Source organism: Xyrauchen texanus, chromosome 49 (genome assembly GCF_025860055.1).
Source record: "Xyrauchen texanus isolate HMW12.3.18 chromosome 49, RBS_HiC_50CHRs, whole genome shotgun sequence".
Taxonomy (NCBI): Eukaryota; Metazoa; Chordata; class Actinopteri; order Cypriniformes; family Catostomidae; genus Xyrauchen; species Xyrauchen texanus.
Genome location: NC_068324.1, coordinates 12,886,789 through 12,910,165, shown reverse-complemented (window position 1 = coordinate 12,910,165; position 23,377 = coordinate 12,886,789). Strand labels below are relative to the sequence as shown.

The window sequence follows — 23,377 nt, the reverse complement described above, 5'->3', positions numbered from 1 at the left end:
TCCTCAGCATGTAACCACACGTCACCATGAGATCCAAAAGGACATTTGGGCAAAGCTTGTGAAGTATAAGGATTACAAAATAATTATGTTGAAATGTATGTTTGTTCTGGTTATTACAAATGCACGCGTCTAGCGCAAGTTTTTGTTTTTACTCCTGTCTGTGTTTGTGCCATTATTGTTATTGTATCTGGCCATGTTGTTGTTAAATGCATTTCTAAAGAATTGTTAATAAATTGTTGAATAAAATATGTTTTATATTGAAACATCATTCAATAAATTAATATTGAATAAAAAAGATGTTTGGTCTCAAACAGTTGTCAGTCATATTCTAATGAATTAGGTCCTTATTATATGTAATTGGCTGAACTTTAACGTATTAGTCTAATATTACATTAACATTAAAATCCTAATAAGAAATTAAACTAAGAATGTTTACTTAAAGAAAACAATATATTTTCCTGCAAGTCAGCCCTGTCACAACACCGTCAGCCCTGTCATGCCACGGTCAGTCCTGTCACACAAAATATTATGATATAAAAATGTATTATTTGAGAAAATATTGATGAATAAATCTTTCTAACTGTGTAGATGAATGTTGGGGGTATGTATCCACCATTACGGGTTTGTAAAATCTCCTATGTAAAGTTAGTTTTTTAACAACTATATGAGTGCCTTGCAGTTATTCTGTGCTTTCCATCAACTACATTTGACCAAAATGTTGCTTATATTTCTAATAGAAATTACAAAACCATGTTAGATACAACCAGGGACATGTGATCAATAAGAAAATAATATTTGTGTAAAAAAAAAAAAAAAAAGAATTAGGAAACCAATCTAACATATATGAATTTGTCTGTGACAGGGCCTGAGAATTTAGGTGTGAAATGCGTATAACAATGTAATTTATTCAAGCATAAAAACATGCTGAGATGGCATGATATGTGTTTCTCATAGTTTAACATGTCTTCCATATGACTCAATGTTCAGATTTCAAGAATTTTACATTTTTTCTCTAAGATTTTTAGAAGTGGAATTGTACGTTTCTGGTAGAATGTCCCTTATACTGTTTTTAATATCAGAACCAGTTCCTAATAGGATTCATGTTTGGACTTGAAATTAAGTAAATGTACAATTGTGATTGTTTGCCCTAATTCCTCATCTGGAATCACATTTTTGACACGCCCTACAGTTAAGTGTAAAACCTTCCAGTAATGCACAATAACAGTATCCTGAACCACAACTCATTTTTCACACTGAGTCACACCATTAGATCATTCATACTGAGCCCATGAGGCCCTGGATGTTTTTTAGGCTAAGATTGGGATTTGAATTTAAGTGATTTGACTAATCTCTGAGGCCTCACGGGGAGATCAAACAGACGGCTATAATGTGACTACAAACGTGAAGGTAAGTGGAAAGAGGTGGAAGACCTGATCAAAAGAATCCATATGTAACTGCCCTGGACCTCCAATATCACGATCAGAAAGCATCAAATGTAGCTATGTAATAGCCCTGTCTGTTTGATCAACCACATAAAAGATTATTAATTTGTATTGCTCTAGTGGTGCAAGTGACTGATCACTTAAAAGGGCTGTGAGATGTGTCTTATAGATGAGACCGACTATTTTAGCAGCTTTTATCCAGCCCAGATGTGTTGATAAGAAATGGTTGTCATTCTATTTTTGTACATTGCATGAGAGCATACCGCACATGTCAAGGCACATGAATAGACAGAAATGTCTAAATCCATATCTTCAGAAGTTATATGATAGGTGTGGGTGAGAAACATCAATATTTAACTATATTTGATTTGATATTTTAATATAAATTCTCCTCCCTGCCCAGTAGGTGGCGATATCCACAAAGAATGTGAATCACCAAAAATTATTGACGGTAAAAAAGGAATTAAATATTTATATATTTCTCACACACACCTATTATATTACTTTGGATTACATGGATTTAACCACTGGAGTTATATGGATTACTTTTATTATGACTTAATTTTTTATGACTTTATTATTGACTTGTATTCCATAGTTATCAATAGTGAGTCTAAATAAACCTCTGGTGAAATGGCCAATGACAGAGTTGTTTTCATAATCCTAGTCCAGACTATACTGAGATTAAAACATTATCCACTATGATGGTCAATATTTAATCTTTAATCTGCACATAATCTAAATGATGTAACAATGATCAATCGTTTTTTTTTCATATGTTATGCCATATTTGCCAACAATGTAACAAGATGTTTTATAGCAAGGACACAATTTGTCCAAAGTGGGTATAAAAATAACCAGGATTGTTCATCATGCAGCATGCTAACCCCAGTGATTCGTTTTGTGGGATTGCAGATTTAGAATAAATTCATTCATTCCAAATGACTAAATCGGTTTATTACATAAATCCAATTGAGACCCAGGAAGACTGTCCCCGGAGCATTTTAACAGTTCTACCAAATGTGTTCAAACAAGTATCTTTAGCCTCTTTAATATTGATTGAAACATCCTTGCAATGTCCTGACAAAGCTAACTGTTATTAAAAAGTAATGACAACAAAATGTTTTACGCTCTCTGTTTTTTTTTTTTTTTGTCAGAGGATGTAATACTGTTATATTCCAAAAGAAGTTATCATAGGATGAGTCTCAAAACCTAGTGAGCTGCCTACATAGACAACGTTTTTGGCATTTCAATTCCCAAAAATGCTGTCTAGACAGGCAGCTCACCAAGTTTTGAGTCACAAAACCAATAGTCATAAGAATTCAAACTAAATACATCTTTAAATAAAAAAAACGATTATTTTACTACATAAGTTCCCTTGTGCTGACCAAACAAACATAATATAATCAAGCACAAGGGTTTATGGGTATTCCACACAGCCACAATTTTTACTTGGTAATTTTGAGTTAGTAGTACTCAAAGCCAAAATTTAAAGAACAAATATATTTGAGTTATGATTCCAAAATGTGACATTTGAAGTAATGTTTATTTAGGGCCACTTAAATTAAGAGAGTAACAGTAACTTAATTAAAACTAGTTAGAATAGTAAAAAGTTAATATTAAATTAAGTGAACTTTTAATTATAATCTGAGATTACTATTAGTAGTTACAGTTTACCATTGTATTTAAATGCTAGACATCTGAAGTATATAAGATTTTATGTTGTCAGCATCTGGAACCTTTTGAAAGAAAATGTCATTAACACCTCAGTAGTGCTAGTTATAATGATTTATTATATGTATTAGACAATGACTAGTTATAATAGTCTGACTGTAGTCATAAGTAGACCACTTTACTGGGTTGGGATTGTGCTAGTTAACATTTTTCTTTCATACTAAAATATTGTTTTCCTTACATCAGGCTTGTAATGATTTAAGTAATACTTAATAATATCAAAAGGAAAAAATATATATATATTTTTTAATCAAGCATCATTTGAACAGAACATATATTACATAGGAGGATAAATGTGTCCATAAGCCTTGGAGGTCCAGACTTTAAAGTCTGTTATACACTATATAACATATACTGAAAAAAAATCTAAATACTTTTTGTAATTTGCTGTTTGTCAAAACCTAGTGAGCTAGACAGTAGATAGACAGTGTTTTTGACGTGTTTGATTCCCAAAAATGCATTCTAGGTAGTCAGCGCACTAGGTTTTGAGTCACAGCCTCATATTATCTATGGTCAGTGAGGTTGCATAGTCTGCTAGAAGCCTAAATTCTACTGAACAATGCTGCTAAATGATCCCTAAGAGAGATTTAGATATTAAAGAAAAACATGCTGTTTGGGACATCTTTTATTTTACACAATTTCCTTCTTTTTGGGTTAGACTTACTTGAACTGACATAATAAATAGTTTTTTTTCCTTTACCTTGTGCAGATTTTTATTGTATTACATCCTCAGACAAAAATACATCTGTATCCTTGGCTGTGCCTCAAAACCTAACATTCAATTCCCCAAAAATGCTCTTTATGTAGTCAGCTCACCAGGTTATGAGTCATATTCTCTGCAGTCAGTGAGGACAGATAGTCTGCAAGAAGCCTAAATTTGAGTAGAAAACGCTGTTAAATGATCCCTAAAAGAAATATGTAGATATTACATCTAAACATGCTGTTTGGGACATATTAATTTTACACTTTCCTTTTTATCTGAGACTTACTTGACATATAAGGACATCATTGTCTAAGTAATGCTCACTTGAACTTTCTTTTGTCTAAGAATTAAAATGTTTTTCACATTAAACGGACTTTCTCACAGGAAGTAGGCCTAACACTGACCCCCACCATAACATTTTTTTTTTTATTATTGGCTGTGGCTCAAAACCTGGTGAGTTGCCTACATAGACAGCATTTTGGCACGTTAAATTACCAAAATGCTTTCTAGGTAGTCTGCTCACCAGGTTTTTTAGTCACAGCATCATATTCTCTATTGTCAGGAATGTCACATAGTCTGCTAGAAGCCAACATTTGACTGAAAAACGCTGCTAAGTTATCCCTTAGAGAAATATATGTTATATTACACATAAACATGCTTTCTGGGGCATATTTTATTCCACAATTTTCCTTTTTGTCAAACACTCATTGGAATCCCGCTCTGAGGAATGCATACTAGGCTTGGCTACTTTTGCTGTGGAGTGTGGAGCTCATACCTCCTCCTCTAGACATCACATCCGGGTCACTCGCCAGTCAGTTTGTGAGCGAGTGTACTCCACCATACAGTTGCGTACTCCGGCTGCAACTCCCCTGCATGCAACATGGACACTACGAGCAGCGGCCAGCCACGGAGGAACTGAGCACGCCTCGGCACTGGCGGTGAGACGCTATCAGCCACACCGGGGCAGGGATGCGGTGCCGTCCAGCAGACTCACATTGGTAGGAGGCGAGTCATTTGTCAGCGATGTCAAAGAGTCTGAAGAAGAAGAACCACTGGACTAACAAAGTCCACGAAGCTGTGCTCACCAGGAATAAGGAGGGCGAGCTTGGGTTCGAGTTAAAAGGGGGCGCAGAGAATGGCAATTTCCCATATTTCGGGGAGGTGAAGCAGGGCAAGGTGGACGTACAGAGCGGCAAGCTGTCCCAGGACGAGCTGCTCTTGGAGGTCAACGATACGCCGGTGGCAGGGCTCACCATCAGGGATGTGCTGGCCGTGATAAAGCACTGCAAAGACCCTTTCCGGCTGAAGTGCGTTAAGCAAGGTGAGGAGGATGGATACAGCGCCCCATCGTAAACATCAGCGCGCCGCCGTCTGCATGCATGCTCTATCCACTGTCTGCACATTATTCCATCAGCCAAAGCGCACTGAATGCTATTAACACACAAATGTGCATTCTGATCTTGCATTAGTACACACTATTGTTCCCATATAAGCAAACCTGTGAGGCACTCACGTTGTCCGTGATTACTGATTGAAACATTGTAGCCGCGAAGATTCCATTGTCGCCATTGGCAACCGAAGTTACAATGTAGCGTTTTGTCACATAAACATGTTAATGTAATTTGAACCTTGTTTGGATTGCAATTGGTTGTTCAGACTGAACGCGTCTTGCGCAACGCAGGTGTATCAAGACGCGTTTTTAAATGTTTACGTCCTTTTTATGACACGGCGTTTAACGCTACGCAACGTTCAAGACGTCCGTCTAGCGCATGTTTACATAAAAACAATTGGATTAAGACAAATGGACACATTTGTTCGTTGTGAGGGGGGGATTTTATATGATATTTGTTGGCAATTTCATTGATCTTGTCAATTTCACGGCGGCTCTTAAAGAGACATGGCATTTCAGTGATGGGACGTGCTCGCGTGAATTGGAGGAGTGATCTTATCGCCACGCGTAACGTTTCTCCACACAGATGTGTGGAGTTCCACAGTGATGTGAGGGCGTGTAACTGTCTTTAGGTGTACCATGCTGAGTTTTTTAAGCTTGCTTGTTGTGCATTTGCAGTGTTTTTCACTTTTGATTGAATCAGACTTCAGCCCCTAGGCTGAAGAAAACATCTCCAGCTCCCAAGTGAAAGCAAACATATCTTGATGTAAGTAAGGGGGAATCCAGCTCAGTGTAAATATTGACTTGCTGTATGAAGATCAGAATTTGGGTAACTTGACCCAAAGGGTTTTTGAAATGCAGTTAAGGCTTAATACAATTAAGATAGCCTAATGAATTCATTTAAATGGTTGAAATCCTAAACTCTGGAGGACAAAGATATTTGGCTTTGATGTACTGAAATGGACATGATCTTTACTGGGTATGTTTTGGTGCTTGTCCAAGGCTCACTTTTGTCGATTGGTGGTTACAGGGTCTTTGATACCCAACTTGCCATAATGACCCAATTCTGACAGTTATGTAAATGTCAAGCCAATTAGTCAACTAGGACTGCCTTCATTACATCACATTTACTTGTGCCACCATGTTTTATGTGGAATAAAGCATGCCTATTGCTGTCTTATTTTAGAAGTTGCCTTTCATGTTCTTATTTAATCTTCTGGGTCAGCAGTCAAGCAGATATTTGGTTTGGTGACCTCGTAACCCTGCGTCACTACACTTCTTCTATGTTGGAACTTTGAGCGATCTAGTGTTGCAACCTTCTGTTTTTAACTAGACTCACTTGATATGTGGTCAGTTTTTAAATATAAGAAATATAATTCATTATGTTTCAGTTGTAAAGAGCAATAATTATTTATATAATGTGTTCAGTTCGCAAATGGATTTGCAAACTGATTCAAGCAAACATGACACTGAGCAGATTTCTGCAGCCTCGGGGGCTTAACGTATTTTGCTTTGAAGTGTAATTTATCCGTGACAGTCATTATTCTGTCATTATGGTTGGTATTATCCTTAGAGATGTGCGATAGGTCCCATATTTCCGCTTTCCTTTACTAATTCTTAAATAGTAATTTCCTTTTATCTGTGTATTTAAAATATTTAATCATCTCCTCTCATTTCATACAAATTCTCATAACATCAGTAGAGAGGACTACAACTTTACTGCACATTTCATGGAAACTTTTCATTGACATTGAGTAGAATGCCATCTGCACGGTAAACCGTTTAATCTTTGACAATCAAACAATTCCTGTGAAAAGCACAAGGAAAACTGTCCCCACCTGCCTCTTGATATGTCGCAGAACCTGCATTCCATAGTCTTCATCTGTCTGTAGGCGTTTGAAAATATTTACTTGGTACTTACTTTTGTATCTCGGTATGCTAAAATGGCAGATTTTTTGCAAAGAAGTTAAGATTCCCAAAAGCTTACAAAAACAAGTTATATGGACAAAAATACTATATTTATAATTATTTTGGCAAACACACATGAGTTCAAAGTGATTAACATGGATTTTCAGAACTTTTAAATAGATAGATCACTCCAAAATAATTTTTTAAAAATAATTTGCTCACCCTAATATATTTTGAAACCTGCATCTTTTTTCTTTGGAACACAAAAGGAATTATTTAGAGCAGAATGTCCAAGCTGCTCTTTTCCATATGATGAATGGTAATTGTGACCACAGCTCTCAAAAAAGATTTTCAATAAATAATTACTTAAATTTCGATATCCGATTACATCGGATGATCGGATGGCAAAGGGATTGGTGAATATTCTTGCTTTTGATTTAACTTTAAACATTAAATTCATTTATTGAATCACTAAAAACTTAAACCAAAGATAGTTCTAAATTGAAATTGCACTTCAAATGAATTGAAAAAGCAATTAAAATAACAAAGTGGTCAAAAAATCTTAAATATCGACTTCCCTAAATCCAAACATTTAACACACACACACATATATATATATATATATATATATATATATAAATTAAACTCAGAGCACGTCCTGAGATGATCTGTTGTAATTTGCAGCATTCTTGTAGATTACACTATTCTAACAAACTGTTTTCAAATGACTGAAACAGAAGAGAAAGAGTGAGAACTCTTTACATTAGCCACGAGACATGCTTGCGCTGCACGCTTTTGAACAAAAAGCGAATCAGACATGCGCATCGATGGCTTGTTGTCGTCCGTTCTTAAAAATATTAAGTCGAAATATAATAAAGTGTGTTTCTTTGTGTCTAACAGCATTTATTGTCATGTGTCACTCTGAGATTTCATACAGGTTATTTGTCACAATGGCGGTAGATGAGCAAAGCCACCACTGCGTATGAAATACCCGCATTTGGCGGGTAATAATTTCACACCACTTCAAGAATATAGGTTTTGTCATTTACCAATATCATCATCGATCATTGTCTGTCAATGAGTGTCGCAAACGGCATTGGGATATTTGGCAGATATCGTCAATATCCAATTACATCATCCTATCGCCCTACCATATAGTGCACATGTCATATTGGCTACATTTATGATGCTTCTATGGTGCTTTTGTGTCCTTTCCTGGAGCTGGACAGTCCCTGGTCACATCCACTTTCATTGAATAGGAAAGAGCAGCTTTGACATTTTGCTAAACTTCCCCTTTCATGGTGTTCCATGAAAAAAGAAAGTTATGCAGGTTTGGAATGGAAGATGGATAAGTTATTTTCATTGTTGGGTGAACTATCCCTACAAAATAAATTTTTGGATATAGGTTAAGCTAAGCTATATCTGCCATTTATGTCCTGGTCGTAAAAACACTACATCATTTTTAGATGCAGACTGGCTCTTGGCTGGTTACAAATTTGGAACCAATTCTCGAAGAGAGCTGTGTTTGTACCTGTGTAGGCTTTTTAGATTTCACATGTTATGCAATGTCATTTTTCAAAATTGTATCAATTTTATCCAAACCTAAAAAGATATGGCATATATACACCTTTCAGCTCTGCATATACAGTAGTTAATTATAAAATTGTAAAATGCATCATAAACCTACTAGCAGAGCAGAGCATTGTGTTCTGCAGTCTTCCACTCATGAAGCAAGTGGAGCGCAAGCTTCACCTGATTTGTAAAGCAGATCGGTGTGACACCCCTCTAGGCTGCTATTTGGGATTATGATTGTTTTAACATGCTTTCAAGAGTGACTGATTGCAATAAACTGGACAGCAAGGTGGACATCAGACTTTAGGATGATGTTGTGATTGCCACTTTGAAGTGAGTATACCTCAGCCAATCAGGGTGCAGGAACTTTTTTGATCCATTATTAATTCACGACTGCAAGCAGGCAAGATGTCAAGGACAGCTGCCTTGAATGTGAACACGACAAACACGGGCACTGGAGTGTGTGAAGTACATCATGAAGCCATAAAGGGATAGATCACATGAAAATGAAAATTCTGTCCTTATTTTTTCACTCTCCTGTGGTTCCAATCCCATATGACTTTCTTTTTTCCGAAGAATACAAAAGGAAATGTTCGGAATGGCCACCTCAGTCACCATTCCCTTTTATTGTATGACAAAAAATATCTCCTTTTCCACAGAAGAAAGAAAGTCTTACAGGTTTGGAACAACATGAGGGTGAGTGAATTAAAATTTAATTTTTTGGGGTGAACTATCCCTTTATCTTAATTTGCTGGCTAGACTTTTAAAAAGAGTAGCTTATTCTCTCACTCTCCTTTCTTCTATTATATCCTTTTTCTTGATGCACACATACATACATACACACATTATAGCCATGCACATGTACTGCAGTCTTATCGCTCAGTTTTGCATTAATCCAGTTGAATACAGGCATAATTTGATTTCTCGATCATTACCAAAACCTGCTGATGTTTCTTTGCATCCAACTTATGTCCCTCATCGCTTTGGTCTACCTAGTTTTGTAACATTTGCATCAGTGTGAAGGGCATTTAATAGAATATCAGAAAAATGTGTTCTCTTATTAGACGTATTCTTAGTCTAGAGCAGGGGTACTCGATTTTAGAAAGCTTAGGGGCCACAAAGCAAGATCCTGCAATGAGGTAATTAGACTGTGTTGTACCGTTTGTGGTATGACCAAAATCTTATATAATGATAATTATTATACTGTATATTATGATATAATGCATGCTGGTATATTATAAACTATGATATAGTCTAATACAGGGCTAGTGAACTGGCAGCTCGCGGGCCAAAACCGTCCCGCCAATTATCTTTGTCTGGCCCTCCAACAGATCTTTTACAAAACTGCCTCGCCTTCTGAAATACCAGAGCGCTCTCTGTGCAAAACTCACCGTTCATTTGCGCGGGCCTCAACAATCAGCGGTGAGTTTAACAACGCTCAACAGCCACCACCATTGTGTCCTTGAGCAAGGCACAACTCCAGGTTGCTCCGGGATTGCCCCTGTAATAGTGCACTGTAAGGCGCCAATTGCTTAAATGTAAAAGTCAATGGCGCATTCAGCCGTCATCAGTTGCCCAGAAAGAAAAGAGTGTGTTCAAGCTTTTCTGGTGATAGTTCAGTCACATTTCTTTACCAAACATGGATCGCACAGTTTAGGTGAGCTTTTGATCACATCTTTTTATTTTTTATATTATTTATATTTTCTCCCCAATTTGGAATGCCCAATTCCCAAATGCGCTCTAAGTCCTCATGGTGGCTTAGTGACTCGCCTCAGTCTGGGTGGTGGAGGACGAATGTCAGTTGCCTCCGTGTCAGAGACCGCCAATCTGCTCATCTTATCACGTGGCTTGTTGAGCACGTTACCGCGGAGACCTAGTGTGTGTGGAGGCTTAACGCTATTCACCGTGGCATCCACGCACAACTTACAGTTCGCCCCACCGAGAGCGAGAACCACATTATAGCAACCACGAGGAGGTTACCCCATGTGACTCTACCCTCCCTAGCAACTGGGCCAATTTGGTTACTTAGGAGACCTGGCAGGAGTCACTCAGCATGCTCTGGATTCGACCTCATGACTCAAGGGTTGGTAGTCAGTGTCCTTACTTGCTGAGCTACCCAGGCCCCCGGATCACATCTTTTTCAATCAAATTGCTTAGTTGTGTGTGGAGTGCAGTCAAATCTACAGATGAAAAAGAAAATGATCACCGCAGTTGTTACAGAAATGTTGTTAGTGCGAAAGAACATCTTTGACAACAAAAGAGAAATGGATGTTGAAAACCAAATGTTCATAGAAAATGTGCTGAAAAGCTTTTATTCACTATTCTTGAAGTGTCAAAGTGGCGTGTCTCATCATTTCAAGGTCTGTAGGGCTCCCAAAAAAGTGGGCTAAAGCATTGAACTGGTAAGCAGAAGGTTGTTGGTTCGATCCCCACAGCCAACACCATTGTGTCCTTGAGCAAGGCACTTAACTCCAGGTTGCTCCAGGGGGAATGTCTCTGTAATAAGTGCACTGTAAGTCGCTTTGGATAAAAACGTCTGCCAAATGCATAAATGTAAAAGACATTTAAGAATTAGCTTTTTTTAAATGCATGAGTAGAAGTCGTTTGTTTTTCAGACTGATCAATATATATATAAGTCAATATACAGAATACCGTGTGACTATGATAATACTAATAAATGCACAGTATTAAAGGTTTGTTAAGAAACATGAATTTAATGAAAGTGATAGCTAAGCGGAATACTGAAAAATGTTGGCCCCTGCCAAGTTTTCATCTGGATAATCTGGCCTCTGCTAGAAAGAAGTTCTGGTCTAATATATCAAGTTTTGATAAAAAAGCAAAGGTTTGAAGGCCTTGTGTTGGTCTAGAGGTTTATCAGAATGCAGACTCTTGCTGTGTGTTTTAACTACAGTATTAGCTTGAGGTTATAAATTACAGTGTCTGCAAAATAAATAACAGTCCATGACCTACTAAAATGCTATAGACTTAGACTGGAGTCAGCTTTAATTTCGCAGCATGCAAATCCCAACTGCATAACACTATATAAAATTGCATTACTGTAAGGCAGTGTGTTTGAAATGTTTTTGTTAGTTGTTTGCTTTGCAACCCACAGTTTCCATATTTTCATGGCAGAGAATAGGAAGATGAGCAAAGTATTTGTTTTGGGATTAGAGAAGCATGCACAAATTAAAGAGGTATAGCCTACTTGTGTGGAATTGCTCGACAGTGTAAAACAACAAAAGCAGCCTGGAGTGATAGAAACTGGTAAAGAAAGGTCTTTATGTGCAGTAATCACTATGTGGCTGTAGGCTTTAATGTCTTTTTCAATGCCCCAGAGCATGTGCTTTGTCACTGAGATCCAGAATTGATCCCCAGAGCATATTTACTTGAAATTCAGACTGTTGTTGTTTTGTCTTTGGTTTTGTTAGACTGGGCAGAGGTAGAAAATGCACTCAGTCAGGCTAGAGGAAAGCAGGTTAGTTATAAACTAAAAGATCTACGCTGTTGCTTAGATCGATAGATCTATCTTTCCTTTTCTAAGACTGTTTTTCTTCTGGTCTCTCAGAAATCTGAGTGAGGTGTGGACCATAGAGATGTTTAATTTAATACTGTGATTGAGCAAATTCAAGATCAGCGACCTTCCTTCAGCAGATGGGCGCACTGGTTGGGTGGGTCGGGGTCCCAGATGATTTTGCATGACAAAGGAACCTATTCAACATGACATCAACACATTTAAAATCTGGGCTTGATTTTGTGTATCAAGGGCCAGTCATCCCAGCAATGCTTGTCAATAAAACGTTTTGGTTACATTTAATATAAGTAGATTTTTACAGTTTCTGAAGAAAATATGAGTGGTACTTGTCCATGCATAACTTATGGCTACGATGCTATGGTGTTCTTGGTGGTTGCCAGGGAATTACATAGAAAAGGAAAAGCGCTCCTTTCTTTTATAAGCTGCATGATTTGAGGTATCATCATTCATGTTCGTAGCACAAATGGTCAGACTGATCTCAGTGAAATCGGAAATAGTAGGTTGACTTTTCTTTAGCTAAAATTGGTTTGTGCTCACCGAAATGCAAAACACTGCCCCTGGTGGCCAAATCTTTAAGTGTTGTTTGGCATATGGGCACGTATTAGCTCCAGGTTGTGCGGGTGTAATTTGTGCCAGAGTTGTGAAGAGTTGTTTTCAGCTGTACAGGCTAATACAGTAATAAGGAATGCATGTATTATAAACTGTACCCCCTAAAAAGATAATGTTAGAGGAAAAAAAACAACATCCGAATCGTGCTCGTCACTATTTATGTGAATGCAATTACTTCCTGGGTTCAATGTGGGATCCGAACCTGGGTCTCCCACACTGCTGACGCACACAGTGGAAGTTTAACACGCCAAAGCTGATGCAAAAATGTCTAATTGGAGATTGCGCTTAATGGTGAGTCGGCATAATGTGGCTGAACCTAGGGTACCGGAACTCTCAGAAAGAACGTGACGACTTCCTGCAATGGTGCAGGACGAATTACATGTCGAAGTTTAATGTTTGGGGTTAGGGGTTTGTCCAAATTCCTAACCCTTAGAATGACTAATAGCCACAGTTATTCATGCCTCAGCAAGCACCACTAATAATGCCATTGCCATTTCTAAAATGGGTTTGGTTGCCTTAGTTTCAGATCCTGTGCTGTTTTTTAAATACATGTCTCTTTTTTAACCACTTCAAAATTCCAGGCCCAGTGTCTCATTGTCGTCATTTTAGGTATGGAAACCTTGAAGTGACGCACAAAGATTCAATTTCTAGATTTAGAAGAGGCACTGAACTCATCAGTATCTTTTGTAGAATCAGTGAAAAGGAAGTTTTGTGCTCATTCATTTTCAAAAAGACTTTAATTCTGACCAATCAAAGTCTTCAAGAGCATTCTCTTATCGCTGTAAGCTTGGAACCACAGATATTGATAAAATCTTTATTCTTGTACATCCAGTTCTCACATTTGGCAGATGCTACTAGACTCCAAGAGGGCTTTGTCCTTTAAGTTAAGTTATAGTGCAAGCATTATTGGCTGTTGTGAGGTACTTCCTAATAATCAGAATTCTGCATAATCATCCACTTAGTGATGTATTATCATGTCATAATGCAATTCTGCCATTGTGTGTTATTATAGTACATTAGAGTAGTAGTTAGTTATAGTTTTATCTGCCCAAGTCAGAGAAAAGCCCACCTAAAATCTCTATGATATTTTGGTCTCTAGATATGGCCCAGGTCCCTCATCCTTATTTCACCAGTTTTAGCGTCTGTCAGGCAAAAACTGTAAATCCTCAACAAACCATGTGATTTGAGATATTATTAATCTCCAAATCACAAATGGTGTAAGATGAATTAGTGGTATGTTCATATGGCTCAGACTTAGTACGAGCAATAGTAATAATGATACTTGCCTGAGCAAACACCATTAATAAGGCTACGTGGTGGTGATTGTTTTTTAGTGCACTTTATGCACTTAATCCATATATATATTGCTAAATGTGCCATCAAATAAACATACTTTCGCTGCCTTTGGGTTGTTAGTTTGAGGTGCGAATGGTTTGGTCATGTGAATCATAGTCACAGGATAAACAAAGTGAGTCAGAAGGAAATCTTCAAAACCATAAATAGCAATTCTCACTTTTATTTACTTAACAAGGAGAGGAGATTGATTGACATTCACAGATATGCATTGTGAAAACATGACTAGTTGTAAGTGTGGATTGAGTAAAAAACAAACAAAAGGGTGTCATGGCTCATGAAAGAGTCCCTGGGTAATTTTGCTGATTGTAGGTTTTCAAGCTGCGCTGTGCCAAAGAAGTACATTGTGCTCCAGCCTATTTAGTGTTCTCATTTTAATCGTTTTGGCAAACAAGTGGATTCATTCAGTTCAGTGGATTACATTTTTGTTCTTGTGTTGAAGTATTTCCTATTAAAACAGTAAGATGGGGTGTGATATATTGAAGGGCTCTTCCCTTTTTAAAAGATAGCCAATAGGCTTTAGTTTATGTTACAGCTATGGAAGCAGCTTCCGAAAACTGGAAAATGCTGACTTCCGAGCATGTACACCGAGGTAGGATGAAAATAAGGTGCTTTTCAAACTGTTCTGACAGTTGAGACCAGTTTCCTTAAAGCTGCACTACAGAACTTTGTGCTCTCTAACTATATCTGTAGTTGAAACTTAAAATTGCAAGCAATTTGGGGAAGAACACTTTTATGTGAGTTGTGTTTCAGCACTGCTCTTCTACACGGATAAATCTCATGATCTGAGCTCACGTGGACTTTGCTTGTGATCATGACCTGGAGATATTCAAAGCTGGAGTCATTTGTTCTATTTTCATGCTGTTATTATGTTATGCTTTAAAAAGATAAATAACACTCATATTTACATATTTTGAATGAATGAATGAATGAATGAATGAATTTGACACTTATAATGCTATTCTGACACTACACTCAAACCGTTTTACATAGAGAACATGGGACTCTCCTCAACCACCATAGTTAACAGTATATTTGAATAAGTCTTTTATCTAATATTAATGTTTGTATTACACTTCACTTATCAATTTCAAGAGGTGAAACTCATGATATGGCTGATATAATTCAAAAGTATTATTTTGAACACTTATCATTTGGTTCATTTCTAACCCAAAATCTTCCGTAGTGCAGCTTTATTAAACAATTATGTTGGTGGGGGGCCTGGGTAGCTCAGCAAGTAAAGATGCTGACTACCACACCTGGAGTCACAAGTTTGAATCCAGGGCGTGCTGAATGACCCCAGTCAGGCTTCCTAAGCAACCAATTGGCCTGGTTGCTAGGGTGGGTAGAGTCACATTATGTTAACCTCCTCGTGGTCGCTATAATGTGGTTCTCACTCTCGGTGAGGCACGTGGTGAGCTGTGTGTGAATGCTGTGGAGAATAGCGTGAAGCCTCCACATGCGCTATGCCTCCGCGGTAACGCTCTCAACAAGCCACATGATAAGATGCATGAACTGACGGTCTCAGATGCGGGGGCAACTTAGATTCATCCTCTGCCACCCGGATTGAGGTGAGTCATTACGCCACCATGAGGACCTAGAGCTGGGAATATAGGGCATTCCAAATTGGGGAGAAAAAAAGAAACGCTGTTGGTTAAGCCATTAACTGATTAGGCAGCAAGTCAGCTACTTGCCAATGATATTCCTATTAGGTAACAGGTGGTATTTCTAATGTAGGAGGCGGGGACATTCTCAAGAGAGCATTTTATTGGACAAAATGGGATGCAGATAGTTGTAGATATTTTATTTATATATATATAAAATATAACTTTTTTCAATATATTGCATCTGGTGAAATATATACATGCAAAACTCTTCATCTGGTGAATCTATTGGCTATGAAAAGCTTCATTTGGTTAATACTCACACAGGAACAGAGCCAAATCGCTGTATTTTCAAATTAAGAGTCCCCATTGAATTTCAGGCTCGTTTAAAGGCCCAATCTTTATTTCTCTGGTTACTTTTGGGATGGTGGGTGCACAATAATCTGCTTTTGAGATTTTATTCACTTTGCAACTTCTGTGCCCTTCATAGTAAGGATGTTTTTTATTATTATATAGGTAATTATTTTTTTTTTACTATCTGCTGATTAATACATTTTCTGCCTTTTTCACGGTATTGGCATCATCAGTCTACCTCTACTTACAGTCATCTACAATGTATTACAGTAGAAACATTATAAAGTAACCATTGACATATAGGTGAATAAATACTGTTTGAGCAGTTATTCATCAAGCTAAAAAAGAAAAAAAGGTTTGATCCTGAAGGAAAATGCTGCATCACACATTTCATTGCCTGATTGCCCGTTGTGGATATCACATTCTGTGAATTAAGACCCTTTTAAAAACTGTGTATAATTTCTACATATACTGTACATTCACGGTTAATCCAGATACAAGGAAAACATTATTAGAGGTATATTATTAGAGTATATTTCTCAGTTGTTTCCAAGTCTTCACTGAATTATTGATAGTTAATGATGTATTCATACCGATTTGATGTTGCCTGGTTTTGACTGAGAAGCAGATCTGTAATTAAAATGATACGTATATCTGTAATTAAAATATATACTGATAAATAACTGTATGCTTGTTATGATTCCCATGCTGATGAATCTACCACGCTGGAAACAAATTTAATTGCTTATTTTTGCTTATTTTGAGCTTGTTTTTCCAGACCATGTTGCTTGTTTCTCTTGTGAGATCTGGTATCACTGCAACTGGTATTTCACCCACCCCATAGCACAGAGTACTCATTTAGTCATTTTAAAAAGAACGTTCTTTTATTTTTGTTCTAACCGGTTACCATTTGGAAAGGAATGCTGTGGAACTTCTGAACCAGAAAAAAAAACCGAACTGAAATTAATTTTTTTTTGTTTTTAGTCTCTGATTTTGACTTTGTATATATACTTCAATGTGTCAGAGCATGTGTGCTAAACACTAAGCCACATTTCCATCAACCCAGCTTTCTAAGTTGAGATAAAGAAATGGAAGGAGCAAGGTGATTGGCTATCTCTGTATCTGAAAAAAGAAAAGAAGCGTGAGAAAGGAATATTGTGTGTTGTTTGTGTGCGTCTACTCAAAGATGCTTCAGAAGCTGACCTCTTGTAGGAGTAGGTGACAGAGTACAGGAGATATTGATTGGATGGCATCACATACAGTATCCTTCTCCATGTCCGCAGCTTCATCAGAGCTCTTTTTAAGTGTGTTTGATCCGAAAAGGCTGTACCGCCAAATAACTTTCCACTGGAGAAAAACTTGCATCCGATCGATAAGCTGCTGGGTTGTCCTCAGCGAGGGCAGCGGTGTCATTTGTGATTATACTGGTAAAACGAAAACTGATGAAACTCATTGGAATGTTTTATTAATCTCCTCTCTGGTGAAAAAAAAAATCAATACGGTGACATATTCCCACCTTATCAGGGAGCATTAACCATATTGTATGGAAGGTATCGTGTGACAAACAATGGTCACCCTGCACCCTCAGTGAGGCCTTTGGATTAGAAAGAAAAATCCCAATTGAGATCTCTTTAATATTTCATTTGTTAAATGAAGAGAAAATGGAGACTTAAATCTCCTGCTTCTATAGTAGTCTCAAATGTGTCTTCAGAAGAGATGACTTTAAGAACAATGTCGCCTGGCTGGCAAAAAATCTGATCGCTTGGAAAAGTAATCGCAATGTTGACAGACACAACTGAGAACTCCTTTTAGTCTCCTGAGCTACAAAAGAGCAACCTTTGAGCAAAACAATTTTCCTTTGGGTTGTAGTACAGACAACCGTGTGCTTGGTGTCCTGTTCAGAAACGGGCGTCTCATCTGTTTGCCTGTTTGCTCATGTACAGTGATGGCCAAAAATATTGGCACCCTTGGTTAATATGAGCAAAAAAGGCAGCCTGGGTAGCTCAGCAAGGAAAGACGCTGACTACCACACCTGGAGTTGCAAGTTCGAATAGCTGTGGAAATCTCTGAAAACCGGCATAGTGCATTTTATAAAAAGGCAACTTCGCCACTTGTTTTTCTGAATAATAACATGTCAAATGATAAACATGTGATAGTCTTAATGTAGGGTCAGTGTTTATGTATGTGAATAAATATGTTGTCAGTATTGGTTTCAATGCAAGTGCAAATGTTTTTGCTGTTATTTTAAAATCTTTTTATTTTCTATTTTTGTTGCATATTGTTAATTTTATAATTTTATAAATAATTTATAATTATAGGTCTCTGAGGTAATGCACTCAACAAGCCACGTGATTAGATGCGTGAATTGATGCAAAGGCAACTTAGATTCGTCATCCGCCACCCGGACTGAGGCGAGTCACTATGCCACCATGAGGACTTACAGCGCATTGGGAATTGGGCATTCCAAATTGGGGAGAAAAGTAAACAAATAAAATGAGCAAAAAGGCTGTGAAAAATATGTCTTTATTGTTTATCCTTTTGACCTTTCAACCAAAATGTTCACAAAAATATTTCCTGTGATGGATATCAAACAATTGCAAACACTACAGTTCTAAGTTTTATAAAAAAATAAATATTTTGTCAAATATATGTGGCACAATTATTGGCACCCTTTTTTTCAATACTTTATGCAACCTCCCTTTGCTAAGATAACAGCTTTGAGACTTCTCCTATAATGCATAATTAGGATGGAGAACACATGACAAGGGATCCGAGACCATTCCTCCATAAAGAATCTCTCCAGATTCTTCAAAATCCGAGGTTCACATGGTGGACTGTCCTCTTCAGTTCACCCCACAAATGTTCTATTGGGGTTCAGGTCAGGGGACTGGGATGGCCATGGCAGAACCATGATTTTGTGGTCAGTGAACCATTTTGTATTGATTTTGATGTGTGTTTTGGATCATTGTCCTGCTGGAAGATCCAACAAGGGCCCATTGTAAGCTTTCTGGCAGAGGCAGTTGAGTTTAGATTTTTTATCTGTTGGTATTTGATAGAGTCCATGATGCCATGCATCCAAACAAGATGTGAATTTGTTGTTGGATGAGAGCAGAGGCTTTTTTCTTGAAACCCTCCCAAACGACTTTTTGTGATGCAGGTGATGTCTGATTGTAGTTTTGGAGCCTTTCTGTCCCCAAGACCCAACAAATGTTTGCAATTCTCCAGCTGTGATCCTTGGAGAATATTCCTCACCATGCTTAGAGACTTTATAGACACATGTCCTCTTCCAGGTTGTTTCTTATCATTTCCAGTTGATTGGAACTTCTTAATTATTGCCCTGATGGTGAAAATGGGTATTTTCAATGCTATGGGTATTTTTCTTATAGCCATTTTCCATATTAATGAAGCTCAACAACCTTTTTCCACACATCAGATCTTTATTCTTTATTCTAACCCACTGTGATTGATGATTAAGGGAATTTGGCTTGTGTGTTACTTCATATTTATACCTCTCTGAAACAGGAAGTCATGGCTGAACAATTTCATGTTCCTAGTCTAACAGGTGTCCTAAAATATTTAAAATATGAATGGGAATATACTCCAGATATATTTTACCTAGAAGAATTTCTAGAAATGCTAATAATTGTGTCACACACATATATTTTTTAATAAAACTTGTATTGTGTTTGCAATTGTTTGATATCCATTACAGGAAATATTTTTGTGCCTATTTTGAATGAAATATCAAAAGGATAAACAATAAAGACATATTTTTCACAGCCTTCTTTACCAAGGCTGCCAGTATTTATGGCCACCACTGTATGTGTGTGTCTGTGAATTTTCTGACTGGTTAATCAACAAGCATCTGACATCACTTGAGAAGAAGTGACCAAAAGATGACAACAGAGAGGTGTCCTCTGGGACTGAAAGAGAGTGAGTGTTTTTAAAAGCTGTCCTACTCACCCTCAACCTCATGTCCCGCCTTTGCTCATCCGTTGTGCTGACATATGATGCGACCACACTCTCTCATGAGTCAAAAGGTTTGTCCTTCTCCACAAAATCTTTGCTGTGACCTCAGACTTTCTCTTTGTAATATTGACTATATTGATTGAGTCATAAAGATGTATTCTTCTCAACAGAGATGGCACGTTTTCACAGGCCAAACAACAAAAGTGATCAGAGAACAGTTGAAGGGATAGTTCACCCAAAAACTTATTTTCTGTCATGGCGTTTCAAACCTGAATGACTTTCTTTCCGTATCTCCTTTTGTGTTCCACCAAGAAAGAAAATCAAGTGAGTTGGATGGAATGAGATTAGGGTGGGTATATGATGACAGAAGTCTCCTATACATTCCTAAACTGATTTACATCACTTCATGATTTTATCATGATTTTAAATTTTTCACATTCCAGGTTGTGTGCTGCTGTTTTTTTTCGTTCATCCAGATTTAATTTTTTGTGGGTGATATCAAGGTTACTTCTACCTCTTCATAACTGTGGGTTATTGTCAGTCCTGTCAGCTGTATAATTTTCATTCTCTCATTCTATACGTTTCAAGCCTCTTGACTATCTGAATACACGTGAGAACACTCTCAAATGTTAGGTATTTGCAAGTCTTAGCTGAAATCTCTTCAAACAAAATGTTTACTTCTGACATGCTGTGTGCACTCAAAATATGAAATTGCAGAATTAAAAATCTAGAGCTGTATTGCATGGAACGGAATGTAGGTGTTCTTTGAGCTTGACACGGTGTCTTAAAAATGCTGCACTCATGGCAATGAGTTTTTAAATGTTGAAAATACACTCTGTTTCGAATGTATTATTCAAACACAGACTTATAAATATTTGGGCGTTTATATAGATAGTTCATTTACTTGGAAAACACACATTGAATGGGTTTGCACCCGTCTGAACCAGAGAATTTGCTTTTTATGCAGACTACATCTTTATGGGGTTAACAAGGATATTATGCTGTTGTTTTACAAAGCTGTTTTAGAAAGTGTTGTCAGGTATGGTTGGGAACCTAACTATACAGCTCAAATCTAAATTGGTGCACCAGGTAATGACAGCAATGAAAATTGTTGGGCAGGAAGAACATCTTAATCTTCTGCGTTTATATGAGCAATGCATTTTTAATCAGGTGCAGAAGATCTTATGTCATCAAACTCATTTTTTGTATTCACAGTATGAACTGCTTCCCTCCGGGAGAAGATAGAGTTCCATTTTGCAAATTAAATAGATACAAGAATTCCTTTGAACCTGTATCTGTGCGAATGTTTAATTGCAGTTTAGCTTGATGATATGTTATTATTATTATTATTATTATTATTATTATTATTATTATATTATATGTGCTATGTGACACACAAGTCTGTGTGGGAATGTTTGATGCATAGGGTTATAAAATTGCTTACCATCTGTGCAAACTTATAACCAATCTTTAAACTCATGTCATAACCATGTAAAGCTGGTTACTTTTACATGATACATGGCTAAAAGACCATAAATGGGCAGTTATTCATTATTTCGCTAATATTTATTCTTATTAATTATTTAATATTAATAATGTATATATCTGCCCCTTGGATTTTAAGATTTTTTTTCCCTCATAAAATCTAGTCATCCTGTAATTCAAATACTTCAATTTAATCAACTTGTTTAAAAGTTCTCAATCAGAATAATTAGATTGAGAATATATAACCTCCTACTCATAGGTTGTATTGAACCCATAACATTTGTTTAATTTAGTTCCTAATATGCATGTTAAAAATCTTCTCTATTTAAGAGTCCCCAATACGAAAAAAGCTGGGACAGTATGAAAAATGCTAATAAAAATAGAAAGGAGTGATTTGTAATTTATATTCACCCTTTGCTATATTGAACATTCTACAACTACACATTAGATGATGTTTTACCTTGTGAATTTAATTGTTTATTGAAAATGTACAGTAATGTCCCGGGAAAACACGATGCTGGATTGCAGTATATGTTGCTCCAAAATTTGCACATATCTGTCTGCATTCATGGTGTTCTCACAAATATGCGAGTTACCCATGCTTTGGGCACTGACACACCCCTGGCCTATACGGACACTGGCTTTTTGACCTGCGAGTTGCCTCCGCTTCTGAGACCATCAATCCACACATATTATCACGTGGCTCTTTGTGCATGACATCGCAAAAACTCAAAGCATGGGAGGCTTATGCTACTCTCTGCGATCCACGCACAACTTACCATGTGCCCCATTGAGAGCGAATACCCCTAATCGCGACCAGGCCAATTTAGTTGCTTAGGAGACCTGGCTGGTGTCACTCAGCACACCCTGGATTCGAACTTGCGACTCCAGGGGTGGTAGTCGTCGTCAATACTCGCTGAGCTACTCAGACCCCGATTTGACCAGATTCCTTGAATCTTTTAACTATATTGTGCACTGTAGGGGGTGAAATGCCCCAAATCCTTCCAGTTTGTCTTTTGGGAACATTGTTCTCAAAGTTCTAGATTATTTGGTGAAGCATCTGTTAGCAAATTGACAAGTCTTGAATGATCCTTGCTCTTGAAGGACTAGGCTGTTTTTGGAGGTTCCCTATATAATATGACACGATTGCCTCACCTGTTTAACATCTCCTGTTTCACATCACCTTGTTATTTCAACTCAAGTTGTTATTAGTCTTATATTGCCCCGTCTCAACTTTTTCGGAATGTGTTGCAATCATCTGATTTGAGAAAATGTAACTTAAAAAAACAACTATGACATTAACAAGGTAAACATTATATAATGTGTAGTTGTAGTGCTTTCAAAATAGAAAAGGTTGAATATAATTTACAAATCACTCCTTTTTGTTTTTATTAGCATTTTTCATTCTGTCCCAACATTTTCAGAATTAGGGTTGTATTGTAGTTCTTGTAATCAATATAACCTTTTCTTCCTCAAGCATGTATGGCTGAGTTGTCAAAGTGCATCAATACCAGTTTTAGGCTAATGAAATTGTGATGCCCTCGAGATAAGCTGTTAAGTCATTTTTTAAATAGCCTACTAATTTCCAGCAAAACTTGGCCGGTCAGAGCGCACTGCTATTTGCCGTTTTTACTCTTGACACTGATGTCTTCACAAGGTCAACAAGTTCACATGATGCCAGCTAGCAGGAAGCATCTGGTGTGAACAAGCTGGCCTTTTTGG

The 23,377-nt window shown here is 37.3% G+C and overlaps 1 protein-coding gene across 1 annotated transcript in view; it reads left to right on the top strand.

The window, feature by feature from the left end:
- Nucleotides 1-4,862: 4,862 nt before the first annotated feature.
- LOC127640377 (membrane-associated guanylate kinase, WW and PDZ domain-containing protein 2-like) overlaps nucleotides 4,863-23,377 on the top strand; it is a 100,854-nt gene continuing 82,339 nt past the window's right edge. Inside the window, exon 1 of the mRNA XM_052122895.1 lies at nucleotides 4,863-5,200. Within this exon, the coding sequence (XP_051978855.1) occupies nucleotides 4,903-5,200 (298 nt within the window). The 5' untranslated portion in view covers nucleotides 4,863-4,902. The remainder of the gene's footprint in view (nucleotides 5,201-23,377) is intronic.